Source organism: Astatotilapia calliptera, chromosome 9 (assembly GCF_900246225.1).
Source record: "Astatotilapia calliptera chromosome 9, fAstCal1.2, whole genome shotgun sequence".
NCBI lineage: Eukaryota > Metazoa > Chordata > Actinopteri > Cichliformes > Cichlidae > Astatotilapia > Astatotilapia calliptera.
In genome coordinates, this window is record NC_039310.1 from 18,261,328 (window position 1) to 18,288,729 (window position 27,402).

The window sequence follows — 27,402 nt, forward strand, 5'->3', positions numbered from 1 at the left end:
AGTTTAAGAAGCCAAGTGTGGGTATGTGGGCTCACCTGTTGGTTAGTAAACTCAAAACATCTGTGAGGTTTCTCAGTGTCTTTTTTCCTTGTTTATTTATTTATTTTCTGGGAAACTTGGGTACTACTACCCTTTACACTCTGTGTGCATTTAAACATAACATAATTTTTGTGGTCCAGTCACTTTGATGCACGCCTGTAGACTCCCTTATTATTATGTCACTTCACCTTCTTAACCCTCTTTTTGACTTCTAAGGACAACACGGCATCGCTCACCAACCCCAGCAATTCTTAGGCACTAACTGAAGGACCCAGAGTCAATAGTGATGACTCTGCAGCAGATGCTTGCTGCTGCTAATGCACATTGTGTAGCTAAGCATTTATGCTGATTGAATATTTGACTTTGATTGCTTACTCTTTGGCTCACAGGCATCTATTGATTGATACCTTAGCTTGAGTGTTAAGGCTTCTCCTTTAAGCACCTTACGAGGGGGGGAGCAACCTATCAACCCAATACCCTAATGTCGTAATTTTTGATAAAACCCCAAATCATCTTAAAACGTTGTTTGCACCTTTTGTATCAACAGTATATTTATACTAATAATATGTTTATACTTGTTTATACTATATGTTCAGATGAAATGGTGTCTATTCTGAATCAAAATTATTAGCCAATCACCAAGGGTTTTTTTTTTCCTTCAACGTGGCTATTCAGCGTTCTGCAGAAAGCATACATTATTTCTGTTTGCACACAACAACGGAATTATTTTACTTACTTACTTTATTATCAAGCCGTGTCACAAACCTCTGCTTTAATGATGGGCTTTAACTTTGTAATACTCAAAGACTATAATATTAAGTTAAAACTGAGGGTTGTCTTCCATTTTGCACACAGTACAGAAACTTTAGCAAAGGTTTGAGCTGTCGCTTGATAAACCAACCAAATTAAAAATATAATATAATATAAAATGCTTAAATTTCTTTTTATTTCTTTTTTGGACACAAACCAAACTTTTTTATTATTTAATTTTTTATTATAATTTTTATTATTTACTCAACACTCATACCAGGGTTGAATGGTGTTTCTCTTGCCTTTATCAGCTGTTGTGAAAGCCGATATCAACAGATGAACAACTGGCAGCTGATCATTTTGGCACTATTTAACTTAAAACTAAAAGGATTTTAAAAGTGGTTGGTGGTCTCCTGACACTCTTCTGCTCGAGTGGTTAATAAGAAATAAGTTGCGGTGGCTCTGCAGCTACAGGTTCATTCACTTGCCGAGCCTTCAAAACCTGCGTGAATCAGTGGTTCCACCCGCAAAGTCGGACAGATTTTATTCCTCTGAGGAAGCTTGTCTGTCCTCGAATGAATTTGGGACTGGTGCTGAAGTGATGGATTAGACCTCTGTGCCAGCATTACCTCAGCTCCCTTCTTTACACACACACACACACACACACACACACACACACACACACACACACACACACACACAGCTTTAAAGCTGTATAAAAGGCTGAGTACAGACTGCGTTGTCTTTTGTTTTTAATCTTTGCAGGGATGTGCATTACACTGACTGTGCCTGTGTCTCTTGTGAATACTGACATCATTAAAATTTTAAGGATCACGCTAAATTGAAAGAATAGCAGCAGCATCAATGTATTTGTCGTGACTGTTCAAGCTTTTCTCATCCTTTTTGGATGAAGTGAAGTTATTATAATTAGCTATTAGGCTCTATTTGTTTTGGTTTTGTTTTTGAGATGAAATCACAAGTAAGACGTATTGAGTCTTATGATAGCTCATCTTAGAGCCGACAACTCTGTTAAGAGCTCTAAAAATGTTTTTCTTGCTCTTCAAATCATCGGTATAGAACCTTTTGGCTCTGAAAATTTCAAGCCATTTTAATGAAGTGTGTGTGTGTGTGTGTGTTAGCAGATTAACATATATTTCATTTTTCTTCCTTTAACAGAAAGAGATTCAGGCCATGAGCCAGTGCCACCACCCCAACATTGTGTCTTATTACACCTCCTTTGTGGTAAAGGATGAGCTGTGGCTGGTTATGAAGCTGCTCAGTGGCGGTAAGTGATGCTCCCCCCCTTATTTATAATCTGTCAACACCTATCAATTTAAATATTTTGATTCCCCTCGGGCAATTATATGTAATCTTGTTCTAGAAAGAAATTACTGTCTGAGAGGAAGATGCAAAGGATCCATTTGTTTGTCCTGCCCACTTAAGTTATGTTATCGGGGTCCACAATTCTTTGGCAAGAGTGTGAGTGTTAGGAAAGCTGGGCTTCTTGCTGTCGGTGATGTTAACTGTGATTGTGGGGAATGTGACAACACTGATCCTCATTGTGTCCCCTGTGAGCTGCAGTTCTTTCCGGGCTTTAATTCAGTACAGTGCTGGAGCTAATGACAGAGCAGAGGTAATAACAACCCACAGGCTGGCGTCATGGCATCCATGTGGCAGTGCTGCAATTAACTAGTGAGAGGAGCGTGAAGAGGAGGCCACCATGGAAGAAGAAAACCTCAGAATACAACTGTTACATCTGGAACTGATTATATTGTTCAGGTTTAATTTCATCAACAACATGTATTTGGGCTTTTCCATCAGGGCTGTGAGGTAGTCGAGATTTTACCTTGGACCTTGCAGAGACAGAAAAGGCATCCAGAGAAATGTGTTTTCTGCCAAACTTTTGTCATCTATGAGAGTAATGAGAGTGATGGTGATTTGTTTACAGTGATGCAGAGACCACTCATCTGCCTCTTCAACCTGCTTTCCATCTCAAACACTTAGCTGTTCAAGCACAAATGTACACAAACACACTAACATACTAAACATTTACACTCCCTTGGTACTCCAGTCCCCCTGTGTAAACAGCGTCCCACTGTAACGGATAGTGCCCAGGTGGCGTGCTTGGCGCACTCAGATACTCGAGTCAGGAGTCCCTTGGCAGCCGTCTTGCAGCTGTGCCCAGAGCACTGTGCCCGCCAAGCGACGCTTAAGCAAACGGCCAGCTTCACAGCAGGAGCAGACACCACTCAAGATGGGCTCTCTCGTTCCCCTTATCCCAGTTTAACAGAAGGCCTTGATGTTGGGTTTTATTGTGCAGAGTAATTAAATGATGGCCATGGCGACGTCTGCCATGGAGACGGACCTGAAATGAGGTCGAGTTTATAGACCATCACTCCACAGGCAGAGCATACCAGCCCAGAGGAAGGCAAGCTTCTGTCTGCAGCTGCTGTGGCTTGATGGAGCGTAAGAAACCCTCCACCCTACAGCTCCACCCTGATTTCTTTCTTATGCTTCTGGAAGACTGATGACAGCTCAACAATCGGTTAGATAAACACTGGACATGTTTTGGATATTTTTTTAAAGACATTTTAAACAGTTTTTGGCTAAAAGTCAAGTTCGTCAGGTGTCATTGCTAGTAGACAAAAATGTTGTTTTACATCCTGCAGCACCTATTCACACTTTCAGACATAATTTATGTTTTCTGAAACTATAACATTAAGAATAAGATGATTTCTGACTATTGCTTATGTTGACTAACACAAAAGGAACTCTAAACTGAGGGTACTTTTAGCTATGGAATAACTTGGTTACTTTAACTATCTTACAGTTAGAATTATAATGGTGTGAGACTGATAATACAGACAAATGTAATCAGCCTCTCAAGTGAGTCTCTTATCCTGCTGACAAACTCCACGGTCCCCTTCTTGGACTGCAGGTGGTGATTATAGTTTTTGTTCTCTGCAGCGTCAGGCAGCAGAGCCCATGAACCAGTTCTCCACCTGTGCAGTTTCTGATTAGTGCTGCCTGGCTGTCCGTACTAGTGCCCGACCACATTAACAGACACTAAAGTTTGTCTGACTACAGGAGAGGATGCTGTCTGAACAAGCAGCTGAATAATATTGAGGACCTCTTTGATAGGAGCTTGGCCAATAAGGCAATAACTTAAACCAGAAAGAGCTGGGCCTAGCTGGTTAGCTTAACTTTATTCATGTGTGTCTCTTAGGTAGGTGAAAATGAAAATGCAGAACATCTGGGACTGAATGCCTTTGGAAAATCTGTGTATGGGAAAAGGGTACTGGAAACTATAAGAGACCTGTTGAAGTGGACACTAATCTCAGTAAGTCGTCGAGATCATAGACGGTGATTTGGAGAATGTAAAAGCCAACGAGCACAGAAGCAGAAAAAATTAGATCACTAAAAGTAGTTTGTAAATTGAAGTCAGTTCTTAGAAACCTTTAGAACCTTTTGAATGCCAAGTGTCTGACTTGGCATGTTCAAGTGCCATTTAGGGGTTTTCTACTCCTAACTGGCAACACGCCTGAGGACTAGCATGTGCTACTGGGATAAGAGTGGCACGCTGTTAGCCACCTTTTGATAAGTAGTAAGTTGGTGATGATGCTTCTTTAGTATATGTGCCACAGTGTTGTAGATTTAATGTTCCCTTTAATGTATTTGAGGTCTAACCCTAACACGGGACGGATCTCTTATCTGACTCTCCCATTCAAGGCTTAACTTGCAGAGTTGAGTTTCAAAGTAGGTGCGCTGCAGGCATAGTTTTTCAGGAAATTCCTGTTCTGAATGTGACATGTGAAGGACTGTTTCATTACAGCGTCGCTTAAGCTGTCACTGACTCAACTCTCAACGAAGATACATCTTCGGAAACCCACAGGGATGGAGTGAGTCGTGCCAAAGCAAGAAAAGGAATGCGTTTCCAGATCAAACGGCAACTTTTCCCGGCCAACTGTACCTGCGCTGCTGCTGAGCTCAATGCACTGCCACCCAAAGTAGAGCCCGGCTGACAGCAGATATGATTGAATTTAGCACATGAAAAAGCTCTGCCGAGTTCGGAGCCGGTGGATTTCTCAGATCGTAGTGTGGTCCTCAGCTGCTGCTAAAAGCTGATGGGGAGCTTTTCGAGGCGTCTCCAGGTTCACGTAGAGAAGACTATGAAATCCAACCCTCCTAAAATTTTGCATCTTATTAAAAGTTTCTGACAGGCTTCTTTCAGTCTGAACCAGTAACCATATTTTTACACCACCCTTGCCTTGCTGCAACCCCTCCCATATGCTGTCGTCACTTTCTTCCTCCAACTTTACTTGGCATTCCCCATTGGCCTTTAGCACAGTTGGCAACAGCTCTCACTTCCCCATACCCTTCCTCCCCCTTTTTTACTCTCTCATCCTCTCTAGATCTCAAAGTTCCTGCTCTGATCATAAGAATAGTCTGCAAAGGTGACGTTCATAGATAAAGCAGAGAAATGGAAAAGTGCTGCCGCTTAGTCACTAAAAATGTGCATGAATGTAATTGAAATAATTATTTTTACAGTGTTTATATTCTCCACAGTGCACTCCACTGTGAAGGCTTAATTTATTCCATGTGATTTGTAAGAACTCGTCCTCTGGATTTCTAACCCATCAGGTGTCTTTCCCATGCAGAATAAACCTTTGGACTGTTAACCTGTCAGTCATTGTCAGTTTGCTAAAACAACCTAATGAGGCATGAAGAGTTCAATCAGATGAATCTGAAAGAGGCTGACAAGGCTGGCATTTAGTAATCCTCCAAAGCCTGCATCATGCTGTGTGTGTTTGCACTTGCGGGACCTTTTCCTCGGGCCACTTTAGTTTAAAAGAGACTTGTCAGCAGCCTTGCCAGGCAGTGGGATTCTTGCACAATTCATGAGATCACAATCACAAGAGAATCAATCTCTCCAGATTTCAAGCTATTCACTTGTAGCCAAGCAGTCAGTTACTCACCAAGCAGTGTTCCATGAGAAACTACTGGCCAACACCTGAAACATGCAGCTCTGAGCATGTTATAAGTGAGATATAATAGCTGGTTTGTCCAGTCACTTGCCAAGCAGTTCTGTGAACGTGCTTTCCTGCAAGAATCTTTTTTAAGGTGCAAGTTTTCTTTACAAAAACAGCAACAGTTGCCTAAAGAGATGCGATCAGCGCGGACAGTCGCACAGACGGTGCTCGAGGCCCTTGCGACCGATCAGTTTAAAGTTAGCCCACTGTATGGAGTGATAGAGAACTTGTACAATCATCCAACCACCTGTCAAGTATTGTTTTGAATGTATGTGGTGGTTTTTCTTTCCTCTGTAAAAAACCATCAGGTACCATAGGAGATTATTGATATTTGACATCTTTAACAAATAAATTAGATCAGCTGAAGTAAATGGACCGCTACTTATAAATTGCTTTTCTACTGTAACTGCACTCAAAGCACTTTTTTACTACAGCCCAATCAAATGCACTCATCCTCATACAAGTGCTTTTTTAAATACTTAAGTGCTTTGTCTAACATTTGCACACACATTCGCACAGGGGGTAACCAGCTTGCCCAGGAATACTTCAACAAGCAGACTGGGGAATTGATCCTTTGGATTGGTAGACCCTCCCACTCTACCTACTGAGCCTCAACAGCCCTGTTAGTGGACTTTAGAGGTTCTGGTCGGTGTGTGTTCTGAAATAAAGACTTTTAGTAATGATCTTTTAATCTACCTCTTGGCAAGAAAGTGAAATACTACATTGCCTTATAATAAAGTGATGCTTTTATTTAATAGTATAAAGATCAAGTGGAGTCATGACTTTTCAAATTCTCTTGCGTAAAAAGCCTGTAAGGTCTGCCACATTAGCTTCATAATCATCCTATTATTCATCTGCTAGCTCATTTGGACTACATAACCCCTGATTTGGATTTGGCTCTGTTCACCTAGCCTCCTTTTCCGCAAAGCTTCCCTCATTGTCAGCTGTCACCTCTTTCCTTCTCTCCTCCATCGAGCCATTTCACATATGGAGATGGAAAACAGACTGAGCAGAAGCTCTGCGAGAGGAAGGAAACTATCTACGAAGGAGGGGAGAAAAAATCAAACCGGCTGCCTTTTCTCAATGAGCTTCAAAGAGCCGTCACATCAGAGAAGCTGCACTCTTCTTTTACTCTCCCAGTTCACTCCTTCACATGCTCACGTACACACCTATTATTTCACACTCAAACACACATCTAGGATGCATTTCCTGCTGATCCTCATGTGTTTTTCTTCCTTGAATTTTCGTTGTTTCATTCCCTCAGCGCTGAATCACATTTTCTGCTTTGCACCGTCACTGCGCGATAAACCCGTTGAACTCATCGCCTCTCCCTCGCTCCCCTCTTCCTCTGCCTTTCTGTCTCGCTGTGTGTACGACTCTGTAATAACACTGTCTAGTCTCAGGTGGCCCATCATCCTCGGCTCCTCTGGGGTAATGCAGCGAGTGCTTGACTAAGTGCCGCAGGCGAAGACATCCTGAAATGATTGAGCAAATAAATATCTTTGCACCTCTAGTCTGGCATTGTTTGTTAAAACACAATCAATTTAACCTGGAATTGTCATGAGCCGTCGCCAGACCTTAAAGGGACCTTTTTCCAGCTTCTGTTTTAGAGTTGCAGGGACAGATGCACAGTGTGGCTGTGTGACGTTTGTGTCTCGCTGCAGCACAATAAAGGTTGTCAGGCAAGTGGCTTTCTTTTCGCTTCTCTGCTTTGTTACCACTCACCAGTGTCGCCCAATTTTCTGTCACACAGAATGCAAATAACTCGACCTCTTTTCAGAGAGGTATTTGGTTTTTTTTGTGTGTTTTTTCTTTTTTTATTTTGTGGAAAGCTGCACAAAGGAGCTTGTATACTGACAGCAGTCAGTTATAGCACTCTTTTATGTAACAGGAGCAAAGCAGTTGGAGACACAGTGACCTGTCTTTTTTGCTCTAATCAGGGCAGGTCAGTTAACACAGCTACTCTGGTTCTCCATTCACTGAAGACAAAAACAACTGTTTGACTCGTACCCTCAAATGATGACATATCCCCCCCCCCATGTGGATTTTGATCCATTTCCAACGCATTCACGTCAGGTTGTGCTTAGTTTTGTCCCCTTTCATATAAGATCAATAATCAAGACTCAAATCACTGAGCTGTGCTGAAATTGATCTTGAAATGTTCCGTAATTACTTGCATCTCTGAAAATATTCTCTGCATATTTTCTGCACATGCTGTACATATGGTGTTTACTTATTGTGATTTGCTGGCCTTTTTTCCAGCACCAATGTGGGGCCGTATTTAGTTGTACTGTTGTACAAAGTATGACTGTGCTATGGCAATAAATAGTTAAAGTTATAATGTGATACTTTACACTTTCATCAGAAATTCAAGCGTAGCTGCTGTTTTCTTATTTGATCTTAAAAATCCTAGCACAGTAGGGATTCTTCTAAAGGTTGGGCTTACCCTTTGGTTATTAATGTTCTGGCTTGTTCCAGTCTCCCTCCATTTCCCCATCTATTGTTTGTTTTGCCATTGCCAAATTAAAAGGTCATGGAGCTGTTTATGGTTAAAGTGCTCTATTTTAACAAAGCTGAATGATTTGTTTTTTCCTTTAATTAAATCAGTTTTACTGGAGCCGGGAGAAAGATCCTTGTGTACCCCAAAATCTAATTTGTCCAAACAATGTAAGATTATACTTTGAGTTATCTTGACTGAATGTCTGCCAATCCATGAGGAAGTATGTGTTTTCATAAAAAGGATTTGGTTTGGAGTAGACTTAACAAATGGTACACGCTGGCCTGCGGTGACTCTGGATCATCATTTACAACGAGAAACGATTTTTCTGACCAGTCTGAACATTGTTGAAAACTGATTGTTAGCAGTAAAGTAAAATGAAGAGTTGCAATGTTTTTGCTTTCCAGGCTCAGTGCTGGATGTGATCAAGCATATCATCTCACGAGGGGAGCACAAGACCGGCGTCCTGGATGAGGCCAGCATAGCCACAGTGTTGAGAGATGTTCTTGAGGGCCTGGAGTACCTACACAAGAACGGACAGATCCACAGGTAACCAGGCCTGTTGTGCTTGAGGGTTTATTGAGCAGAAACGCAGCCCCTGATATTCTCTCCTCTGTCGCTAATAGTGTCATGCTAATAATATGCCTGCTTTGCTACCCTAGGACATTATGTTTTTATGCTGGGCAGTTTGTATTTGTATTGAAGCATATGTGTGAATATGTGTGTAACTGCAACATTAAATCACATCATGCTGTTTGCATAGAAGAGATTCCTGTATAAATTTATGGTAGGCCACCAAAACTTGATGTTTTTGACATGCAGATTTAATTATTAGTCCTTAATATTAATGAATACATAAATCAAGCTCAGACGTCTTTCCTTAAAAGCCATGGTAATGGCTGCTCTTACTGGGCTCATTAAAGGTTTTTATAATGGACTATATCAATCACACATGTGTAGTAGAGCTGTTCTGGTTTAAGTTTCTTAAAGAAACAGAAAAACAAACGTAATAAAAAAACAGGCCTAAACTTTGACTTAAAGTATATTAATAAAATTTTAAACAGCCATAGCTGAATTTTGTGTGAGATGATTAAGGGGGTTAAAAATATTAATAAAAAAAAATTAAGGTTGTGCAAATCTGGTAATTGAACTCAATGAAGTCATTTCTCATAATATAACAATATTGCTAGAGCCTGCTATCCTCGTGCTTTGTTTTTGTTTTTTAAACCACAAGTGGCACAAGTTTATGCCCCTTCTCCATCATCATGGATTTCCAAGCTAATGGGCTGTTCAGAGTCTTTGTACACTGCACTGTCTGAGGTAGCTAGGAAGAGAAAACTTAAACTTGCAAATGCTAGTTCTGTTTCCATAAACACGCAGATGGTAACTGATCTCAGAGCATGCTAGTCTTCCCATCGATCTTCCATCAAAGACCAGAGGTTTATCCACAAGGGGCATGAATAAAGAACCAGAAAAAGCTGGTGACATCACAGCTTGCCCAGCTCCAGCCTTTGTAAATCGGACACTGCCATGAAAATGACACATGCTACAGATTCCAGTGGCTCATACTCAAATAGTTAAATTAATAGCCACCAACTGATATAAATACAGATATAAATATAAAAAATATATTTATATCTACATTGATTAAATAGTTTGTTAAAGGTTGCAGCCACCTGCTGGTTGAACCTTCTGTTTTGAGGGGCAGCCAATCAGGAGAAAGTTTTCTTAGTATGGCATATGAGTTGAAATGGTTTCTTTCCCACAGGATAAACAGATATGCTACAATAAGGTCCAGTGCTTTAAGATAAAGAATCATTTTGAACTTGCTTGATTTTGTTTTAAGAAAATGATATGTTAGTGGTTTGTATCAGATTAGTCATCAGATGAGGCATTTGACTGCGCACTAGTAATGGACACATTCACTTCTGAAGGTCAGAGTCATTGTTATGTATATTGTGACGTGGCAATACTTCACCAGTGGGATGCAACAAATGGGGGGGGGAAGCAGCAATGATTGCTTTGTGGCTTACCACTTAAGAATGATTGTGAATGAAAATCAGTCTGTTCAATTTAGATGTATCATCTTAGTTTAAAAACTGTGAAGGCGTAATCACTGTGTTTTTAATAGGTGCTGAAAAGCATCTGAAAGCAGACTCACAGCTTTCACAGGCTAATGATGATAAAGAGTTTCTCTATGAATATGCAAGTTAAATGTGTCAATGACAGATTTGCATGCCACAGGAAATACCAAAAGCTCCCCTTTAAGCCAGTTCAAGACCTAGCTAAGTCCCTGCACTCAGGCTGTTATAATGAACTCTAAGCCACCATAATATTTCCTACGTATGTAATATTCATTGCTCACTTATTCACACTCCTCTGTTCTCCCACCGGCATTCGCTTAGCCTTGGTCAGGCTACGTGCGTAAATAATGCATAGCTTTTTGCCATGGATAAGTGCTCAGCAGTAATCAGAGTAGAATGCCAATGAGAAACGGAGAGAGGCTTGTTCGACCATGAGCTCGGATGAGGAATGTATTGTCAACAGCTGTGTAGCTGAACTAATAGACAATGATATCATCAGCTCATTAAGCTGCTAATTAGAAAAATACTCTGTCATATAGAAACTACAGATGGAGGTAAAAGGACTTACAATAAACACTGTTTAAATTAATGTGTTAATTAAAAGAAAACTCCACCGCAGCGGTGCCTCTGCTGCAGGATGCAAGTGTCAACTTTCAGCATAATCTGACAGGGTTATCAGTCAGTGCCAGAGAGGGGAAAATGTTTTTGCCTTTTTTACTGGTGTCTGTTGGAAGGAGACAATATAGAATCGCGACTAGATCGTTAATCCTCCACGTCACTCCAGCCCTGGACTGCAAGGTGTGATTTGTGAGAATGAAAATGTAACGTAACTCCAGCGTTGAAAGTTCTTGACGTGAAGAGAGTAAAGGGTGACGAGTTGACGAGCGCTTGCTGATGTAAATATCCACATACGGCCCTGTTTTCACCCCGTGTAAGCTGGATCATATGAGTCGGTGCCTCGGGGCAGGGGTGAGGAAAGAGTCAAGGGGCTGAGGCTTTATGAGACAGGAGGGGAAAACAGAAAGTGTCACATGATACGTTCCATGCAGGCCAGGACTGCAGGAAAGCAATTAGAGTCTTACGACCTGAGCTGTGGGCTGAAGCGGAGACATTTATCACAAGACGGTGAATTGCTTCACCTTCTCATTCACAGCAGTCTGAAAAGTCCCTGATTCAAAGGTGACACTTGTCCTCTAATTTTAACAGCATTCAGTCACCAAACACATAAGAGAAGAATAAAACTTGTGCTTGACTTTTTTCCAAGTTGATTTGTTGGAGTTCAGTAGCTAAAGCCTCCTGGGCAGCAGCGATCTTACTGTTGTGGTGAGCTCTTGGTGTTACGCATCTCTTAAACTTCACTAATGAGGTACATGAGAGGGCTTTGCCGAGCGAATGACTCACTGCGTGGTTTGGGTATGATTAAGTCATGGTGGTCTCTGGTTTGATTTCAAATACAATGTGAAATTCAGGGATATGGAAACGGCAATTAAAGTGGATGCAGAAGAAAAATCATTTTGTTGGGATGATGGTATTCTGGAAAGAGGGGAGGATGGAAAAATCTGCAGAAGACCCACAAGGCACCTAATAAACCTTCTTTTTACTGCCCTGTTAGGGCCACTGTGTGCCTGGCACCGGGATGTAATGTCATAGGAGGTGACCTGGTGGAGATGCAAGGTGCACAGTCTGCCAGATGAGAATGATAAATCTTCTTGACAGTTTCATACCATGGCTGTTCCCACCTGACTATTGCCCGGCTATAATTTCAGCAGGTCATAAATGTGAAAACACCACATGTATCTTGTTCACCATTTAGTATCTTTTGCTCAGATAACACCTTTTAAATTCTGGAAACATTTTAGAATTTGGTTACACTGCATATAAGGGGGCGAAACACTCTACTGAACATATGTCTCGATAACTCTAAGAGTTCATTTTTTTTTCTCTTTAAATTTACTCCCCCCACCCCATATCTGCTCCAGTATTTCTTTGAACTTGCATGGTGCATTGTGTCACCAGCTCCTCTCTCCTCCTCCTCCTCCTTTTCCTTTCCTGTGAATCTTAATGACTGGCCACACTCTGCAGCCCCTTTTCTCAGAGCATCACAATCTACTGCAGTGAACCACAGCCTACACAGTTCCTGAATGAATGCAGGAGGTTCAATTAGATCGTCTTCATCACGCTTTGTGAATGATGGAGAGCTTCACGTGTTTTTCTTTCACAGCAGAGCGTGTTATAAGTGAAAATCCTCATACAAAATTATTTTCGAGGGATTATTTGTTTTCGGTCAATTTCAACACGCTGAACAGGAGCATGTCACGACTGCAGTGGTGATGATGATGTCATATATGGAAATGTAGATGCTGAAGTCACTCTGAGGACATGAGAGAATCATTGCTAACATTACGGTTTCTTTATAAAAGAAGCATTAAAGTTAGGACTGATGTACCTTGAAAAGAAGCTGTTTTGAGAAACAAAGAGTATTTGTCCATTGGTATCAATACATCAACAGTGTTTTTTTTGTTTCATTTTTTCCCCTGTTTGAAATACCTAAGCAGCTGTATAATATTACAGTCACACAAGGAAAAACAGTGGTTAGTGGTTGGAGAGCTAAATTATTGCAATCATGTGTAATAAACGTGCAGTCTCCTTGCCTTTTGAAATTGTTGCTTTGAAGACAGGGACCAGGTCTGCGATCAGTAACGGTCAGTTGTTGTCTTCAAAGTGACTTTGGTGCATCAATACTGCGATAAACTGGCACTAACACTGACTCAATCTGCTCTTAATTTGCAGTTGAATGTGTTGAAATTGGGAAATTACATGCAATCTGTTTGTGATTAACTATGATAAATTGCAAATTTGTTGTTGTCTGCATGCAGAGAAATCCACATTAACTCCTTACATTCAACCAGAACCTCACAGATTTAAGACAAATTCAAAAATTCTGCAAAATGACATTGCATGGCAAGGCATGGTTGCCCTTGTTTTTATGTAATAACTGGTTGCCACCTGGTTTTATTGAGTCGAGTCCCCTGTTGTAAAGAGACACAATGCAGACGAGTTTGATTCACTGGGACATAATGACTCAGATTGCAACTTCTTGCGGCCCTCAAGTACTTCTTTAAAATTTTCCAATCCTCCAATTTTGAATCCTGATAACTTTTTTCCCTTGTTGCCTCCAGCAGGTTGAAATTTTAATGTCCAGTGAAATGTCAAAACAGTTAGGCGACGTTAATGGCTACATATAATTTAATGTCACGTGGAAAGAACCATTTAAAAAAAAAAAAAACTGCTTAAAAACCCACCTTATTTTAATATAAGGAAGTACAAGTAAAAATGTAATCTAATTCAAATATAGTTTTTGAACTAAACACCTCTGTTTTGCTTCTTAGGTCAGTCCTGTCTGCTTTAGCTGTAGTCTGTTTTTTAACTCAGATTAGCAAATGTAGCATGCCAATGCAACAGTCAGCATTGCTAGCACCAACATATTTGACTTGTAGCTGTGAACATGTTAGCTTACCAGTGTTTGTATTTTGCTCAGAAGACTATTGTGCCCAAACTACTGGCTGTACACTCTTAGGCTTAGACTTTAATACTAAAAAGAACCTACTAAGATGGCTAGAATAAATGCTGAATCACAAGCATGAAAAGACACGACTGGACCTTCAGAGAAAGACGGTGACTGTGCAAATGAGGAGAGGTAATCTGAGGATACCTCCAAACCTTCCTTTTAGCTTAGTTGGTCCACTCAGCACCACCTTTCCAGTCCTGTTTTAAATAGCAACATCTAACTATCAGACGTAAAATATTCCTATCCTAATTTCTGAAGTAAAAATGGTCGTCTAAGAAAAAGTAACAAGTGCGGGGAACTATGAGATACTGTGACCTGATGTCACCGAGCTGTTATGTCAGGGCGGCGAAGTGACAGCGGGACAAGCTGGAGAACCACGAGCTCAGACACTTGTATGACAGAAGACATTTCTAACAGTCTGTCTCAAAGCCAGTAGCAAACGCTGTCATGTTCACTTCTCATCCACCCTTTCTGTTCCTCTGCATCTGTGTCCCTACAGTGACTGTTACATAATTGGGCTCCCCTAGATATAAATTCACATTAAAGTATTGAGCACAATCAGCTCTTTCTGCCTCAGCTGTAGCTTAGAGAAGACATTGGTGCAACCAGCATGCTTAGTATCCCAGCCTGCTTCTCGAGAGCTGTTTAATCCATAAAGTCATTTAGCCCTGAAGTAGGGATCCCCATCTTTAACATTCCTAATGTCCTAATATTGTCACGTTCGCTGCCTTCCTTCCCTCTGGTACTCAGCATTTACCCACTCCCTGTCACTACAACATCTTTTGGCTGTGTGGTGTTTTCAGTGAAGCACTCTCACTGAAAGTGGCCTCTACACTCAAGTATTCATCAGCATTTGAACCAAAAATCTAAAGCGTGGCCTACAAACTCTTGGCTCCCTTATGCATGCTTTCTTGGGTAAAACTGTGCACTGAGCTTGTAGCTGCAGGAGAAAAGGCCTGAAGCCAAACTGCCTTCTCTAGTTCCTTGAGTAGTTTTTGATAAACTGGAACCTCTGGACAAATCGGAAAATCTAAAGGTGTAAACGTGCTTCAGCACTCGTCTTGTCTGACTATCTTTCATCAAGAATCATAAGAATCTGTGCAAACACCACATTTCTCTCTGCAGCATTTTCCCCTACACATATTTGGTATTTGGCTTGTTCTTTTACAGTCTTTCTGGATTGAATTATATTCCTAATTAAGTGGTGAAGAGAGCCTTTGTTTCTTGGAAGCTGTGTCATTCTCATCTCAAACACTGTGCTCTGAAGCCTATTCTATTTTTACATTCATTCAGATGCATTTTAGTTTGCAGGCTGGATCCTACAGCATTCGATTTCCAGGCTTTTTACTGCACTGCCTCCATCTGGTAGCAACATAAACTGCTCCGTGACTCCGATTCTGTCTCCTTTGAATCGTTTGTCTGCTTGCCGATGCAATTTAAAGTGCAGTCTTGGGGTGATTTCTGGAAAGCAAATCTTTCGGGTGTAGTAATCTGTACTTGGCATTCTGTGAGCTTTTAGTGTTACAGTGTTAAAATGTACATTGATTTCCTGAGAGGCTGGACAGCACAGAGCACTAGCTGTGGTCCTCAGTGACACTGCTGCTATCCTTTATTTATTTTTATTTATTTTTTTTATATCCTCGCCTTTCGCTTGACCCTTCGTCATTATCTCTGTTGCTATGACAACTCTGTGTCTGGCTGGTGAGGTGGCAGTATTCGTTCTGTGTGGCAGACAGGCAGTCAGGCAGCCGTCCCTGCTGAATCCTCTTATCGCCACCAGGGGAGGCTGAGCAGGGATGAACAAATTAACCACAGACTGTGTCTGTAATGAAGTCTCTCAACAAAAGAAATGGTGCTAAAATTATAAGAGCTAGTTGCTTGATGATGCCTCCTACAAATTGTAAGTGCTTTTGAACTGAAAGAATTCCTCAATACTCAAATTATTCAGACTTTAAATGTCTTTGCATTTTTGATGTGACAGCTGTGTGAGAAATGTTCGTTTCATATACAAATTCTTGTCTTGTCTTCGCAGAGATCTTAAGGCTGGAAACATTCTCCTCGGGGATGATGGTTCAGTGCAGATTGCAGGTATTTACCCAGAAGGCAACAGCGCCTTTCCTCTGCTGTCATTAGTGATTGGAGTTAATGTGCCGCAGCCTCATTTATTGCTCCCCCGTTCGACATCTGAATGTTTCTCGGTGTATTTATGCACATGAGCTGCAGTCTGTGGAGGGAAACACGCTCTCTCGACAATAACATTATTGACTCGCTGCTTTGGGCTATTTGTCTGTTTGTCTCACTTTCTTTTCATTCAGACTTTGGCGTCAGTGCCTTTCTAGCCACGGGAGGTGACATCACTCGAAATAAAGTGCGCAAGACTTTCGTGGGAACGCCATGCTGGATGGCCCCAGAGGTCATGGAGCAGGTCAGTCCTCGTCTAGGAAGGAAGTAGCCGAGTTTCTTGGAGGCACAAACGGCCAATTACAAAGCAGATATTTTTGTTTTGACCTAATTTTAGACCGTTTTAGAAATCTGCCATTCTGCTGCACCATCACCAGTAAGGCAGGAGGAATTAAACTAGCAGATTATTATTTATTATTAAACAGTCTTATCTTGCATTTTATTTTATTTTTTTTATTTTTTTATTTTTTTTTCTACTGCAGTGCAGAACTAGCTGGAGCTAGTGAGGAGTCTGATGTATCTTTTGACTTGAATGAGGTGATGCGGTACAAAGTTGTAAATCACTGTGTCTTTCTTGAACAGGTGAGGGGTTATGATTTCAAAGCAGATATTTGGAGTTTTGGGATCACGGCCATTGAGCTCGCTTCAGGAGCTGCACCTTATCACAAATACCCACCGATGAAGGTACAGTTTAATATGCCTAACAAGCTAGATTATTACTATTTTACCGTAACGATGAATAGACGTGAGTCAAAGTCTTTCTCGTGTCTTTTAGGTCTTAATGCTGACACTGCAGAATGACCCTCCAAGTCTGGAGACCGGCATCACAGATAAGGAGATGGTAAAGAAATACGGCAAATCCTTCAGGAAGATGATCTCACTGTGTCTACAGAAAGACCCTGAGAAAAGGTGCTTTTATTATAATTTACTTGTATACATTTCTTTTTTAATCAAATGCAATTTTTGCTCATCTGCGGTAATTACAAAATTGATTTACAGTCTGTCAGTTTACACTGAGTAGAGCGGATTTACATGTGAAACAAAGCAACCTGTTACTGGAGTCATACTGAGCAGACTTGTTGTTCCAGCGACATTGTTTCACTAGATAAAAAACCTAGTTGTACAACATTTACAAATTTATTATTGGCAGCCGCAAAGCCGAATCAGTCAGGTTAACAGAACTAATTCAGTGTCGCTGTTCTTTTTCAGGCCAACATCATCAGAGTTGTTGAAGCATAAATTCTTTCAGAAGGCAAAGGTAGGTGTTTGAGCTGCCTCCACAACTTAGACCGAATCTTTTGCACAGTGAGTCAGCAGCATCTCTGCTTCAGGCAGCTCTCGAGGCGGTTGATGAGTAAAGGTCTGTGTCCGCTCTAGTGTTTGTGTGTGAATGGCCTCAGCTCAGACTGTGCTGTTCATGACTGGATGGATTGTTTGTTGCTCGCAACGTTTTCAGTTGATAGAAGCAGGGGGTGTAATTGATGAGTCACAAGATGAAAATAAACCAATAACAGTTTGTGCACTTTGTGTACTTTTTCAACTTGTCAGTGTGTCTGACCCAAGCTGAGATCATTGCAGCCTTACTCTTATTATTGTTATGTTTCTAACAAAGGCAGGGATAAGCGGTCTAACGCCAGTGTATGGCTGCTCAGTACCCAAGCAGCTGGAACAACCAGAATGCTGGCTCAGCAAGTCACACAGCCCAAATACAACCTGGTTGGTTTTCTAGCTGTGATCCCTGTTCGCTGTAATTACTACAGTACCGTGAGTGGACAGAAGAGGGCAGACTTTGTCAGTCTTTTATAGCTGGTGTGCTGTTGAGCATGCAGGAACTACTTTTAAACAGCCATTTATGAATTTCTTTTCTGTTCATCTTGTTAAATATTATTTGTTGTTATCTTGCAAACAAGGATACTTAACAAACGTGCTGTAACTTCAGTCATCAGTAAGGCATCTTATTGATTGAGGCTTAGTATGAGATTTAAAAAGACTGACTTGACTCTCAGAGTGAGACTTTGATAACTTGGCAGCAAAACGTTGCCCAGTAGAAGTCTTGAACTCATCAATGTAAAATTAGAGGCCCTTATTTTGATGACCTCAGTGGACTCGTGTGCCATGTTACACCGCACTAGTAGGCGGTTGAATCTCCTTTTGCCACCAAAACTTACTCAGTTCTTTGCAGCGTAGATTCAATAAGACAAGAAGCAGTTTAAGAGGTGTACTTAATAAAGTGTGCATATATGATTCAAATCTAGGTCAAGCTGTCATGTTTAAAGTAAAGTAACTGCCCTTTCATGTGCAGTCTGTAACCATGTCAGAAAGACGGTGGATACTTCCCAGCTTTGAATGCACAGTTGTCTTAGTGATACCTCTGGAGTACCTAATGAATTGACCAGTGAGTGTATACAAGGTCATTGGATCCAAGTGTTGCATGTTTTTAAGACGGGTGTGAAAGATTTTGAATTCAGTCCTAAATTTGACCAGAAGTCAGACCGACCAATGATAAGCTTCCGTTTGTCCTCGTCAAACATGTTTGAATAAATACAAATGTTGATGATGGTTTCTTTCTCTCCTGGCAGACACACGAGTATTTACACGAGAAGTTGCTTCAGAGGGCGCCGACAATAACGGAGAGGTCAAAAAGGGTAAGGCAGCAAAGCTTTAAACCCGCTTCTCTACTGCTATGAAGATCAGCTCAGATGTGTTACATGTGAATGCATCAGGTACGTCGAGTGCCAGGCTCCAGCGGTCGGCTGCATAAAACAGAGGACGGCGAATGGGAATGGAGCGACGACGAGCTCGATGAAGAGAGCGAAGAAGGCAAAGCAGCTGCTGCAGCCATACGGGTAAATGGAACTTCCTCCTTTTTTTTCCCCTCACATGCACATATTAACACTTTAGCTGTAGTCCACGTGTTGTGTTGTGTCCTTTGATCACTGTGCTCTGTTTAAATTGTCATTCTGTGCAGTAGCATGTTTGTCCATGTGTCTCACCTATATATATGTGTGTGTGTGTGTGTGTGTTCTGTCTGATGGCCAAGGAGCAGCAGGTGAAGCCTGTTAGTGCCCCCAGGCGACAAGTGCGCTTCTCCTACCCTCTCGAGCTGCCTGCACCCAGGGTTGTTCACTTGCCACCCTAATACAGATGGCATTCCCCTAACAAGGAAGGACTCTCACATGTTAGCTGGGTTAAGCCTGATGAGGGGAAAAAAAGCTGGATTATAAAGTTTATCTTTAGAGCTGTGATGAAACCGATTAGCAGGTCTCGTTTGAATAGAAAAACAAATCTGCACATAAATAAGCTGTTATCCTTGAGATAATGCTTGGTTTGTTTTTAGCTTTCTGTAACTTTACACCAGTAATTAGCAGACTGCAGGAAAACTTTACTGCTTTGTTTCTGAGCTGAAATCTGGACGTGCTGTAGATCATATGTTTGTAGAATTTGACCCACAAGTCATTCTCATCAGAATCTATTAGTCAGGATTGCAGGTCTGTCTTTAAACAGGGAAAAAAGATATATATTTCACAGGGGAGGAAACCAACTGTAGCTCTCACAGAAGTGTTAGATTTTAATTGGATTCAGAATATCAGTAGCGCTTTGCTTTTGGAGAGCATTATTTAAATCAAAGGCGTGAGAGTTACTGTTCCTGGAAGCCATCTGTATTTTTAATCTGTCTTTTTAAAGTAACTTTCTTTTGTAATTTCTACTGACCAAATCACATTTAATTAAAACAAGGCAGGTAACTTATTAGCCGTGAAAACGATCATTAAGTGCACTAATAACCATCAAGGGAATAAAACAGTGTCTACTCCTTTCTCGCTGCTTTGTAATTGGCTGCTTGATGGCAAACTGAACTTTCACTGGCTCTAAAGCTCGTTATATCTACAGACTCCATGAATTGGGGGTCAGTTATTTAAACTCTGCATATTTTTAATACCAACCTGAAAAACTCCTCTCCACAGCGATGTAATTAAAGATTGTTTGTGCTGTGCAGAGTGGCTTTGTGTGAGTCCGAACACAGAGCAAATGTGATTTCTGGCATCAGTCCAGTCCTTATCATGTCCTCCCAGTGAAGTCTGTTTGTCTTCATTTGGTCTGCAAGGCTTTTGTTTATCGCCACATATTTTTTGGAGTTGGATTAAATATGAGGTTTTCCCCTTTTATTCACAGGTATGCAGTTTGACTTTTAAAAACGTTTTTTTTAATTAACTTATTCCGCTTCTCTGCTTTGCAAACACTAAAAAATATAACTGTGAAATATGTTACCACTCGTTTATACCTCAGTCATGTTTCAGTTTAATTTCATGAGGTTTATAGTGATGATGTAATCTTTCTGGGAAATTAAGCTGAGAGGATTTCTGTGGATAACACAGGTACAAATTAATTTATTGCTGGGTGTAGCTGTAATACAAACCGAGATAGCAAAGTGTGGACAAACTTGCCCGAATCCAGACTTTAAATCACTCTGCTCCACTGAGTGGACTGAAAGTTTTTTGTTTGTCTGGTTCAGGCAAAACGGCAGTTTCTAGGTTTAATAAGGAGTGACGGGGAAAATCAAATCCACTCTTCAGTGTCAGACTTGAGGAGTCAATAGAAGTGAGACGTGTGAATGAGAAGGAGTCAGTGAAGCTGCAAGGAACAGAGAGAGAATACCTGGGATCAACAAGAGACGAGTGTCACGGGTGATTTGTGACAGACAGACAGACAGCAAGAGTGAAAGGGAAGGTTTACAAGATGGTAGTGAGACCTGCTATGATATGTGATTTGGAGGCAGTAGCACTGACAAAAAGACAGGGGGCAGAGCTGGGAGCAACCGGGATGGGCAGAACTAGAAATTAGTACATCAGAGGGATGGCTCAGGTTGAGATGAGAAGTTGAGAAGTTGGAGAGGCAAGGCTGAGATGGTTTGATGTGTGCAGAGGAGGGATAGTGGATATGCTGGACATTGCATTGGTTTTCGAAAAGAGGAAGACGACATAAGATTACAGGATGTAGTGAAAGAGGACATGCAGAAGCTTGGTGTGACGGAGGAAGATGCTAGGGATAGGGTGAGATGGAGGCAGATGTGGCAACCCCTAATGGAAGTAGACGAAAGACGACAAGCGTCAAACTGAGGAAGGATACTGAGTGCAAGGAGTTAAAAATTCTGTGTGATAGGAGGGAGGTTGATGGGTTTCTGTCAGCTTACCTAGAAAACAGAAAAGGCTGTTTTCAGTATGTCTGAGATGGGATTAAAAGTCCTACAACTCATTCCCAAAACCTTGCCTGACTAAAATTTGAACCCACCCTCTCCTTCAGTGTAGTCACTGTTGCTGTTAGAAGTTCTGCTTACTGAAACCAGATAAATCAGCCCTTTTAGCATCAGCCACAATTAGCAAGTATTGTTAGCACTGGTTATTGCTTTTCCCAGTCTAATGATATCTTAAGAAAGTTATAATTAACTGTGCGGACACAAAGGAGGAAAGTAAACGAGTGAGCCTTTTTAATGAGTTTACTTCTTTTGCTTCCAGTGTGATTATTTGCATCCATGTGTGCTTTTATTCTTTTTAATTAATTTAACTCCATCTTGATGAAGTTGTCATCCTGACTGTTGCTTTCTTTTGTCTATTTTTAACAGTCACCAAGAGTGAAGGAGGGATCACAGAATTCGGAGGTGAGTTTAACCATTTTACAGACTCTTTAAATGACCGTAACTCTGTTACCATTTGTGCCGGAGACACAATTCTAACGGTTTCAGAAAGAAGAGAAAGACAAGCTTTTTAAGGATATTCACTGTATCATGTTAGCTGTTACGTTCCCCTGAGGGGTCTAGGCAGGGAGGGGGAAGTAACAAAAGTGACCGGGTCAGAAAAAGGAGTCAAGGAGGCAAAAGGGTTAAATTAAAGAGTTTTATTAAAATAGCTCAACTAAAAGAGACTGACAAGCCGCTATCACCATTTAAGAAAACAAACGAAACTCAAATGTTCGTCAATAAAGCACAAAGAAAGTCAAAAAGAGTGCAGCTCACAAGCTGCAAACACAGACACGCAGCTCACTAGCTGAAAACCACACTAATGGCACTCTGGCCCAGAGCTCACCTTTCCCTGGGCTTAAATCTCCTTAATTACTGACGTGAGTCAGCTGTGTAAAAGGGAAAGGTGGCACCTCAGGCAGAAGAGGTAGTGTGACACGCCCACACAGGCACCTTCAGGAGGAGAGAGGCCCTGCTAGGGCCGTAACACCCCCTCCCATAAATACAAACCCATGGTTTGTCAAATTACGATAACCAAAACAACTAATCAAGTCCGTAACCGCCGCATCAACAAATTGCAGGCTTTCCACCTACCAAACCCCATAGCAACGGTTAGGCATTTCCTGCGGCAGCTGCCAATCCCATCTCAGTGGGTTCACAACATTGCTAGAGAGTGGCCCCAGACCCTCAAAACAGTGTCCCATGTGATAGCCAGGGCTTCAAACCATCACATGTGGAGAACCCAGCAGGCAGCTCGCAGGCTTTACTGAAACACAGACATGATTGTTAGCAAGGGGTGCAGGTCTGAGTGGTGGTTTTAAACATGAACTTTCTCCCCGCAAATCATTTTGAGGACCGGAGAAGTGGTCAACCAGCGGCCGTTCAGGGTTCATTTACCCCTTACACTGACCACAGGAGCCCCTTACACAACTATGCCCCAAGTGTGGTCCTTTGCTGGGCCTGACAACGTTGTTAGTTTGAGAACCATGAGTGACTGTTTTCAAATCAGGCCTTCTTCCCTTTCGATACGCTTTCCGCTTAAGTTTCACACAACCAGCAACCACATGGCCAGGCTTGTGGCAGAAGAAACACAGTTTTGCTTTGGAACTTGAAACCACCACTTTTTCAGCCTCGTTAGCTGGCTCCCTCCTAGCTCTCCAAGATGTATTGTAGTGAGAAGGGATGTCACATTCTACAGCATTTGTTTTATGAGTTGGGGTAAACTCATCGGCCAGTATGGCAGCCTGCTGTAAAGTGGAAACCCTCTGTTCACTTAAATAAAGAGCAATACACTCAGGAACAGAGTTTTTAAAATCCTCCACAAGCATGAGCTCACGTAACGACCCCAAACTGTTAACCTGGCTTGCAGAGCACCACCTACCAAAAAGCTTTGCCTTCTCCCGAGAAAAGTCAAGGTAGGACTGACCCTGTGCCAACTCCAAACCTCGAAAGTTCTGCCTATAGGCCTCAGGCACAAGTTCATAGGCTTGGAGGACGGCACTTTTGATCTTTTCATAAACTAGGCTGTCCAGCCTAGACAGACCAGAGCAAGCTTGCTGAGCCTTACCTGTGAATTTACACAGCAACATCAACCCCCACACGTCTTCAGGCCACTGTAATGCAGTTGCTATGCTTTCAAACACACTGAAGAAGCTCTCAACACTGGATTCACAGAAAACGGGAACCAAGTGGATGTTACTGCTTACAAACGAGCTTCTAGACACCTGTGCACTGATGGCTTCATCAGCCATTTTGGGGGCCGGAGAAGGCTTAGCAAACACACCCTAATTAAGACACTACCACACCCGTCTGCCAACTCACTCAGCGACTACTGAACAATTAACAGAAAACTACACAACTTACTTTAACTGACCAACTTACCTCTTGCCACACACACATATTAACAAATTCAACTTACCCAGTTCCTAAGCACAACAACCTTTACCTACCTATCTTCTGGAGCGTGCTGGGCTCGAGGCAACTTTAAAGGCAGAACTTCAGCGACCGGAGCCCTGAATTGCCTACCCCCAACAGGGAACTAATCCCCGCCCAGGATTACTCCGAAAATAAAAAAGGCAAAATAACAAAAGAGTGCCCGAAAGAAGAACTTAAAACGAAGCTCAGCTGGACACTCACCTAACTAAACTGGGAAGTTGAATCTCTAAAGGTGAAAAAAAAACCCCAGATAATCAAAAACCAATTCCAACTCAAAACTCCCTTTTCAACAATCCCGGACGAGCCCCCACTTATGTTACGACCCGGCTCAAAAGCCGCAACATAAAAAAGGAGACGAATACCAGCGTGTAGGTGAAAAGAGGCTTTATCTTAAACTGGACTATCAGGTTGTCTAAAATGGCTGGTGCCACCAAGGCAAAGACTAGTGAGCTCCCTGGGAAGCTTGCCTCAGGTATGCTTTTATCCACACCTGATTAGGTGTGGCCAATTAGCACCAGCTGAACGCACTGAGCAGATTAGAGGCTGCAGAGGGACGTAACATTAGCACAAAGCATTCACAAGGTATTTGACAGATTACAACAGACGAGGTGAAGAAAATGAGTTTTCTGGGTATGTGTGAGGTGGGTTGCAAAGACTTCAATTTGGAAACCATTGCCTTCACTGTAGTCATCTTGGGAGTCCTGCTTTATTTGGATTGCTTGCAGAGTCCTGTTCAGTTGCACAGACCACAAGCTTCAACATCCAGCACATTAATCTGACTCAGTTTCCCGTCAAAGCTTATCCCTGGAGGTGAGAGTTGGGCTTTCACCTACAAATCAGATCAACCAGCAGTTTTCGGTGGGATACTCTGCAGATTCCAAGCTCAAGGGCGTTATCACACTAGGTCATACTGTCAGTGGATTTTTCTCATTATCTTCTGAGGCGTCTGAGGGACGAACATTTTGCACAAGTGATTTAAACTTTGCCCTAAGACAGCTGGGATAGGTCCCGTGATCCTGAATATGGATAAGTGGAAGGAAATGGATGGCTGGTTTTGGCCACATCAGGACAACCATTACTCACTACACTATAGACTCGCCAGATTTGGCTTCATGTAAGTTTTCTTGAAAATGAAATTCATAGGGTCGCCGTCGTGACACAGTGGATGTGGGTATGTGTAGCTGGTTAATAAGGGGCTTCCAGAGAGTGATCCAGGGGTGCACGAGAGGGCCGCCTAAAAGCGGGGTAGTGGCCGAATTTTAATCGGATAAGTTTCAAATTCCAGTATTGACCTGTATATGACACAAAGGTTTGAGATCATCAAAAGTTTTGGCATGAAATCATCCTGAGAGTGACAAATCTTTGTAGCCAGTTTGAGTATGTCTAGTGGGTGTTAACATTTTGACTTTAAACTAAAAATAAAACCTCATAATCTTCCTTTAATAATAGTCAAACATCACCAAAGTCAGCGACTATCTTAATATACAGACCAAAAAAGTCAATCAACCAATTTTCCCTTTAGGTTTTCCAGACTCCTGAGCCTTTAAGTAGTCATCTCCAGCCTATGGCCGCAGGTCTGGCTGAACTACCTCAGGCTGCAGGTCAAGTTCCGCTGCAGCCCACACCAGCCACCGCTCAATCTACTGCCCAGGCTGCATCTCCCCCACCAGGAGTACCTGCTGCTGCTGTTCCCCCTCAGGCTAGTCTCCCTAACTAATACTTCCCATCATAAGCTTTTATTTAAATGCTACATGTTTACCTATCATTTTTTTTGTAAAGAGGTAGTTTGCTCATCTTTCTTGAAGGTATCAAAATATAGTGTGAAAGTGCAATTTTAGTAAGATTTTTCCTTCTGTTTCCACAGATTTCAGCTGCCTCAGGGGATGTCCAGGCTCCCATTAGTTTGGTATTAAGGTTAAGGTATGTTTGACTCATTTCTCATTGTATTTTTACCTTTCGGTAAACTTTGCGCCTCTCATTTGCATTCTTTCTTTCCATCATCCCTTCAGAAATTCAAAGAAGGAGCTAAATGACATCCGCTTTGAGTTCATGCCAGGGAGAGGTAAGTGTGGCTGTCACAAAGCAGTATACAAAATGTCCTGAGGCAAAGAGTTGACTGTTCGGGGTGTCACATTTGTGCATAATCAGTAGGAAAACCGACAGTTTAACAAATTGCATGAGCTGTATTTGGTAAATTGGCTTTTTGTCATTGCAGCTAGGAAAGCACATGGGTGCAACAAAGCACAAACGAGCTCATTTAGAATGTAAAGTGCTGAGAACAGAAGGTGCTTTTTTTGGTTTGTTTGTTTGTTTAAGCAGGAAGAGCGTGAGTGTTTTGAAAATTATTAAGCCGCGGTCGTGTTCTGTTTAATATTTGCTTTTATTAAACTCTGTTGTGTTGGTCCACCTGTCACAGTCGTCGTCTCATGCTCTGACTTTTCAGACACAGCAGATGGTGTGTCTCAGGAGCTGGTGTCGGCAGGCCTGGTGGACGGGAGGGACTTAGTAATAGGTCAGTGATTTCAAACATTCCCCTGCCACGTTAACAAAATCGCCTTTTCTCACTCAGCATGTTTTTGCTCAAGGCTGAAAACGAGCCTTTTAAAGGGGGATATTTTTAACTCAAGCAGGTCTGCATTACTGCACATTTACTGCATTAAGCAGGCATAATAAAAGCCTTGCTGTGCAGCCACACAGGCCAGGGATTCAAGAAAACCTAAAAACAAATAAGGAATATTCTCTCATGTTGAAATGTAGTTAGTTGTATGATTAGTTAGTCTAGTTAGAAGGTTAGACACTGAAGAATATGTTTAGCTTCTGCTTCCACTACGCTAATTCATACTTATGTGAACAACTGATGTAGAGCCTCTTGTATTCCTAGAGAGATGCGGGTTACAGCGCAGGGTTACAGAAGGGTTTGAGATTACAGCATACTTGTGGTAATTGATACAGAAGTGTAAGATATTTAAGATATTTGTATTAAAACACTCCAAAAAGCAACATAACTAATTCAAATGAAGTCTAGTTGACAGCAATACTTGGCTAGTAATGTTGGCACCCATCTGTGGGTCAGATTTTCAGTGTTACAGCAGTTTGAACAGACGAGTTATTTAAAAAAAAAAAAAAAGAAAGAGACAAAATATAAACATAGCTTTAGAAATCAAAACTGTTTTTGATAATTGGGTATTTTAACACGGCAAGGTGGAGTGTGCCTCAAGTGGCTGTTCCAGGAATTGCCATTTTTGGCATTTAACTCAGTTTTAAACTCCAAAAGTTGCAAATTAGATCAAAGAAATTGAGCAGGTAACAGCATAATGTTAAATCTCACAAAGGCCTATTCTTGGTTTCCGGGTATAGACAGTGATGTTAGGATGTATTTCTTTTCATTCAACTTAAAGATTTCTTCTCTTTTTTAGTTGCTGCAAATTTGCAGAAAATAGTCGATGAACCTCAAACCCATAAAAATGTCACTTTCAAACTGGTGAGTGTAACATTTTCCATACTGGTTAGAGATCTTATAGAATTGAATCTAAATAAACTATAGAAGTTGTGTTTCGGAAATAATTTTCAGCTCTGTGGTGTAGTGG

At 41.6% G+C, this 27,402-nt stretch overlaps 1 protein-coding gene across 1 annotated transcript in view; it reads left to right on the top strand.

Annotated features, from left to right (window-relative positions):
• oxsr1b (oxidative stress responsive kinase 1b) overlaps window positions 1–27,402 on the top strand; it is a 43,489-nt gene that overhangs the window by 13,271 nt on the left and 2,816 nt on the right. The window contains exons 3-17 of the mRNA XM_026179642.1: window positions 1,966–2,074; window positions 8,724–8,865; window positions 16,001–16,056; window positions 16,284–16,393; window positions 16,732–16,833; window positions 16,925–17,058; window positions 17,359–17,407; window positions 18,729–18,794; window positions 18,873–18,995; window positions 21,767–21,802; window positions 25,338–25,514; window positions 25,680–25,735; window positions 25,825–25,877; window positions 26,259–26,327; window positions 27,232–27,296. Coding sequence (XP_026035427.1) covers window positions 1,966–2,074; window positions 8,724–8,865; window positions 16,001–16,056; window positions 16,284–16,393; window positions 16,732–16,833; window positions 16,925–17,058; window positions 17,359–17,407; window positions 18,729–18,794; window positions 18,873–18,995; window positions 21,767–21,802; window positions 25,338–25,514; window positions 25,680–25,735; window positions 25,825–25,877; window positions 26,259–26,327; window positions 27,232–27,296 — 1,347 coding nt within the window. The remainder of the gene's footprint in view (window positions 1–1,965; window positions 2,075–8,723; window positions 8,866–16,000; window positions 16,057–16,283; window positions 16,394–16,731; window positions 16,834–16,924; window positions 17,059–17,358; window positions 17,408–18,728; window positions 18,795–18,872; window positions 18,996–21,766; window positions 21,803–25,337; window positions 25,515–25,679; window positions 25,736–25,824; window positions 25,878–26,258; window positions 26,328–27,231; window positions 27,297–27,402) is intronic.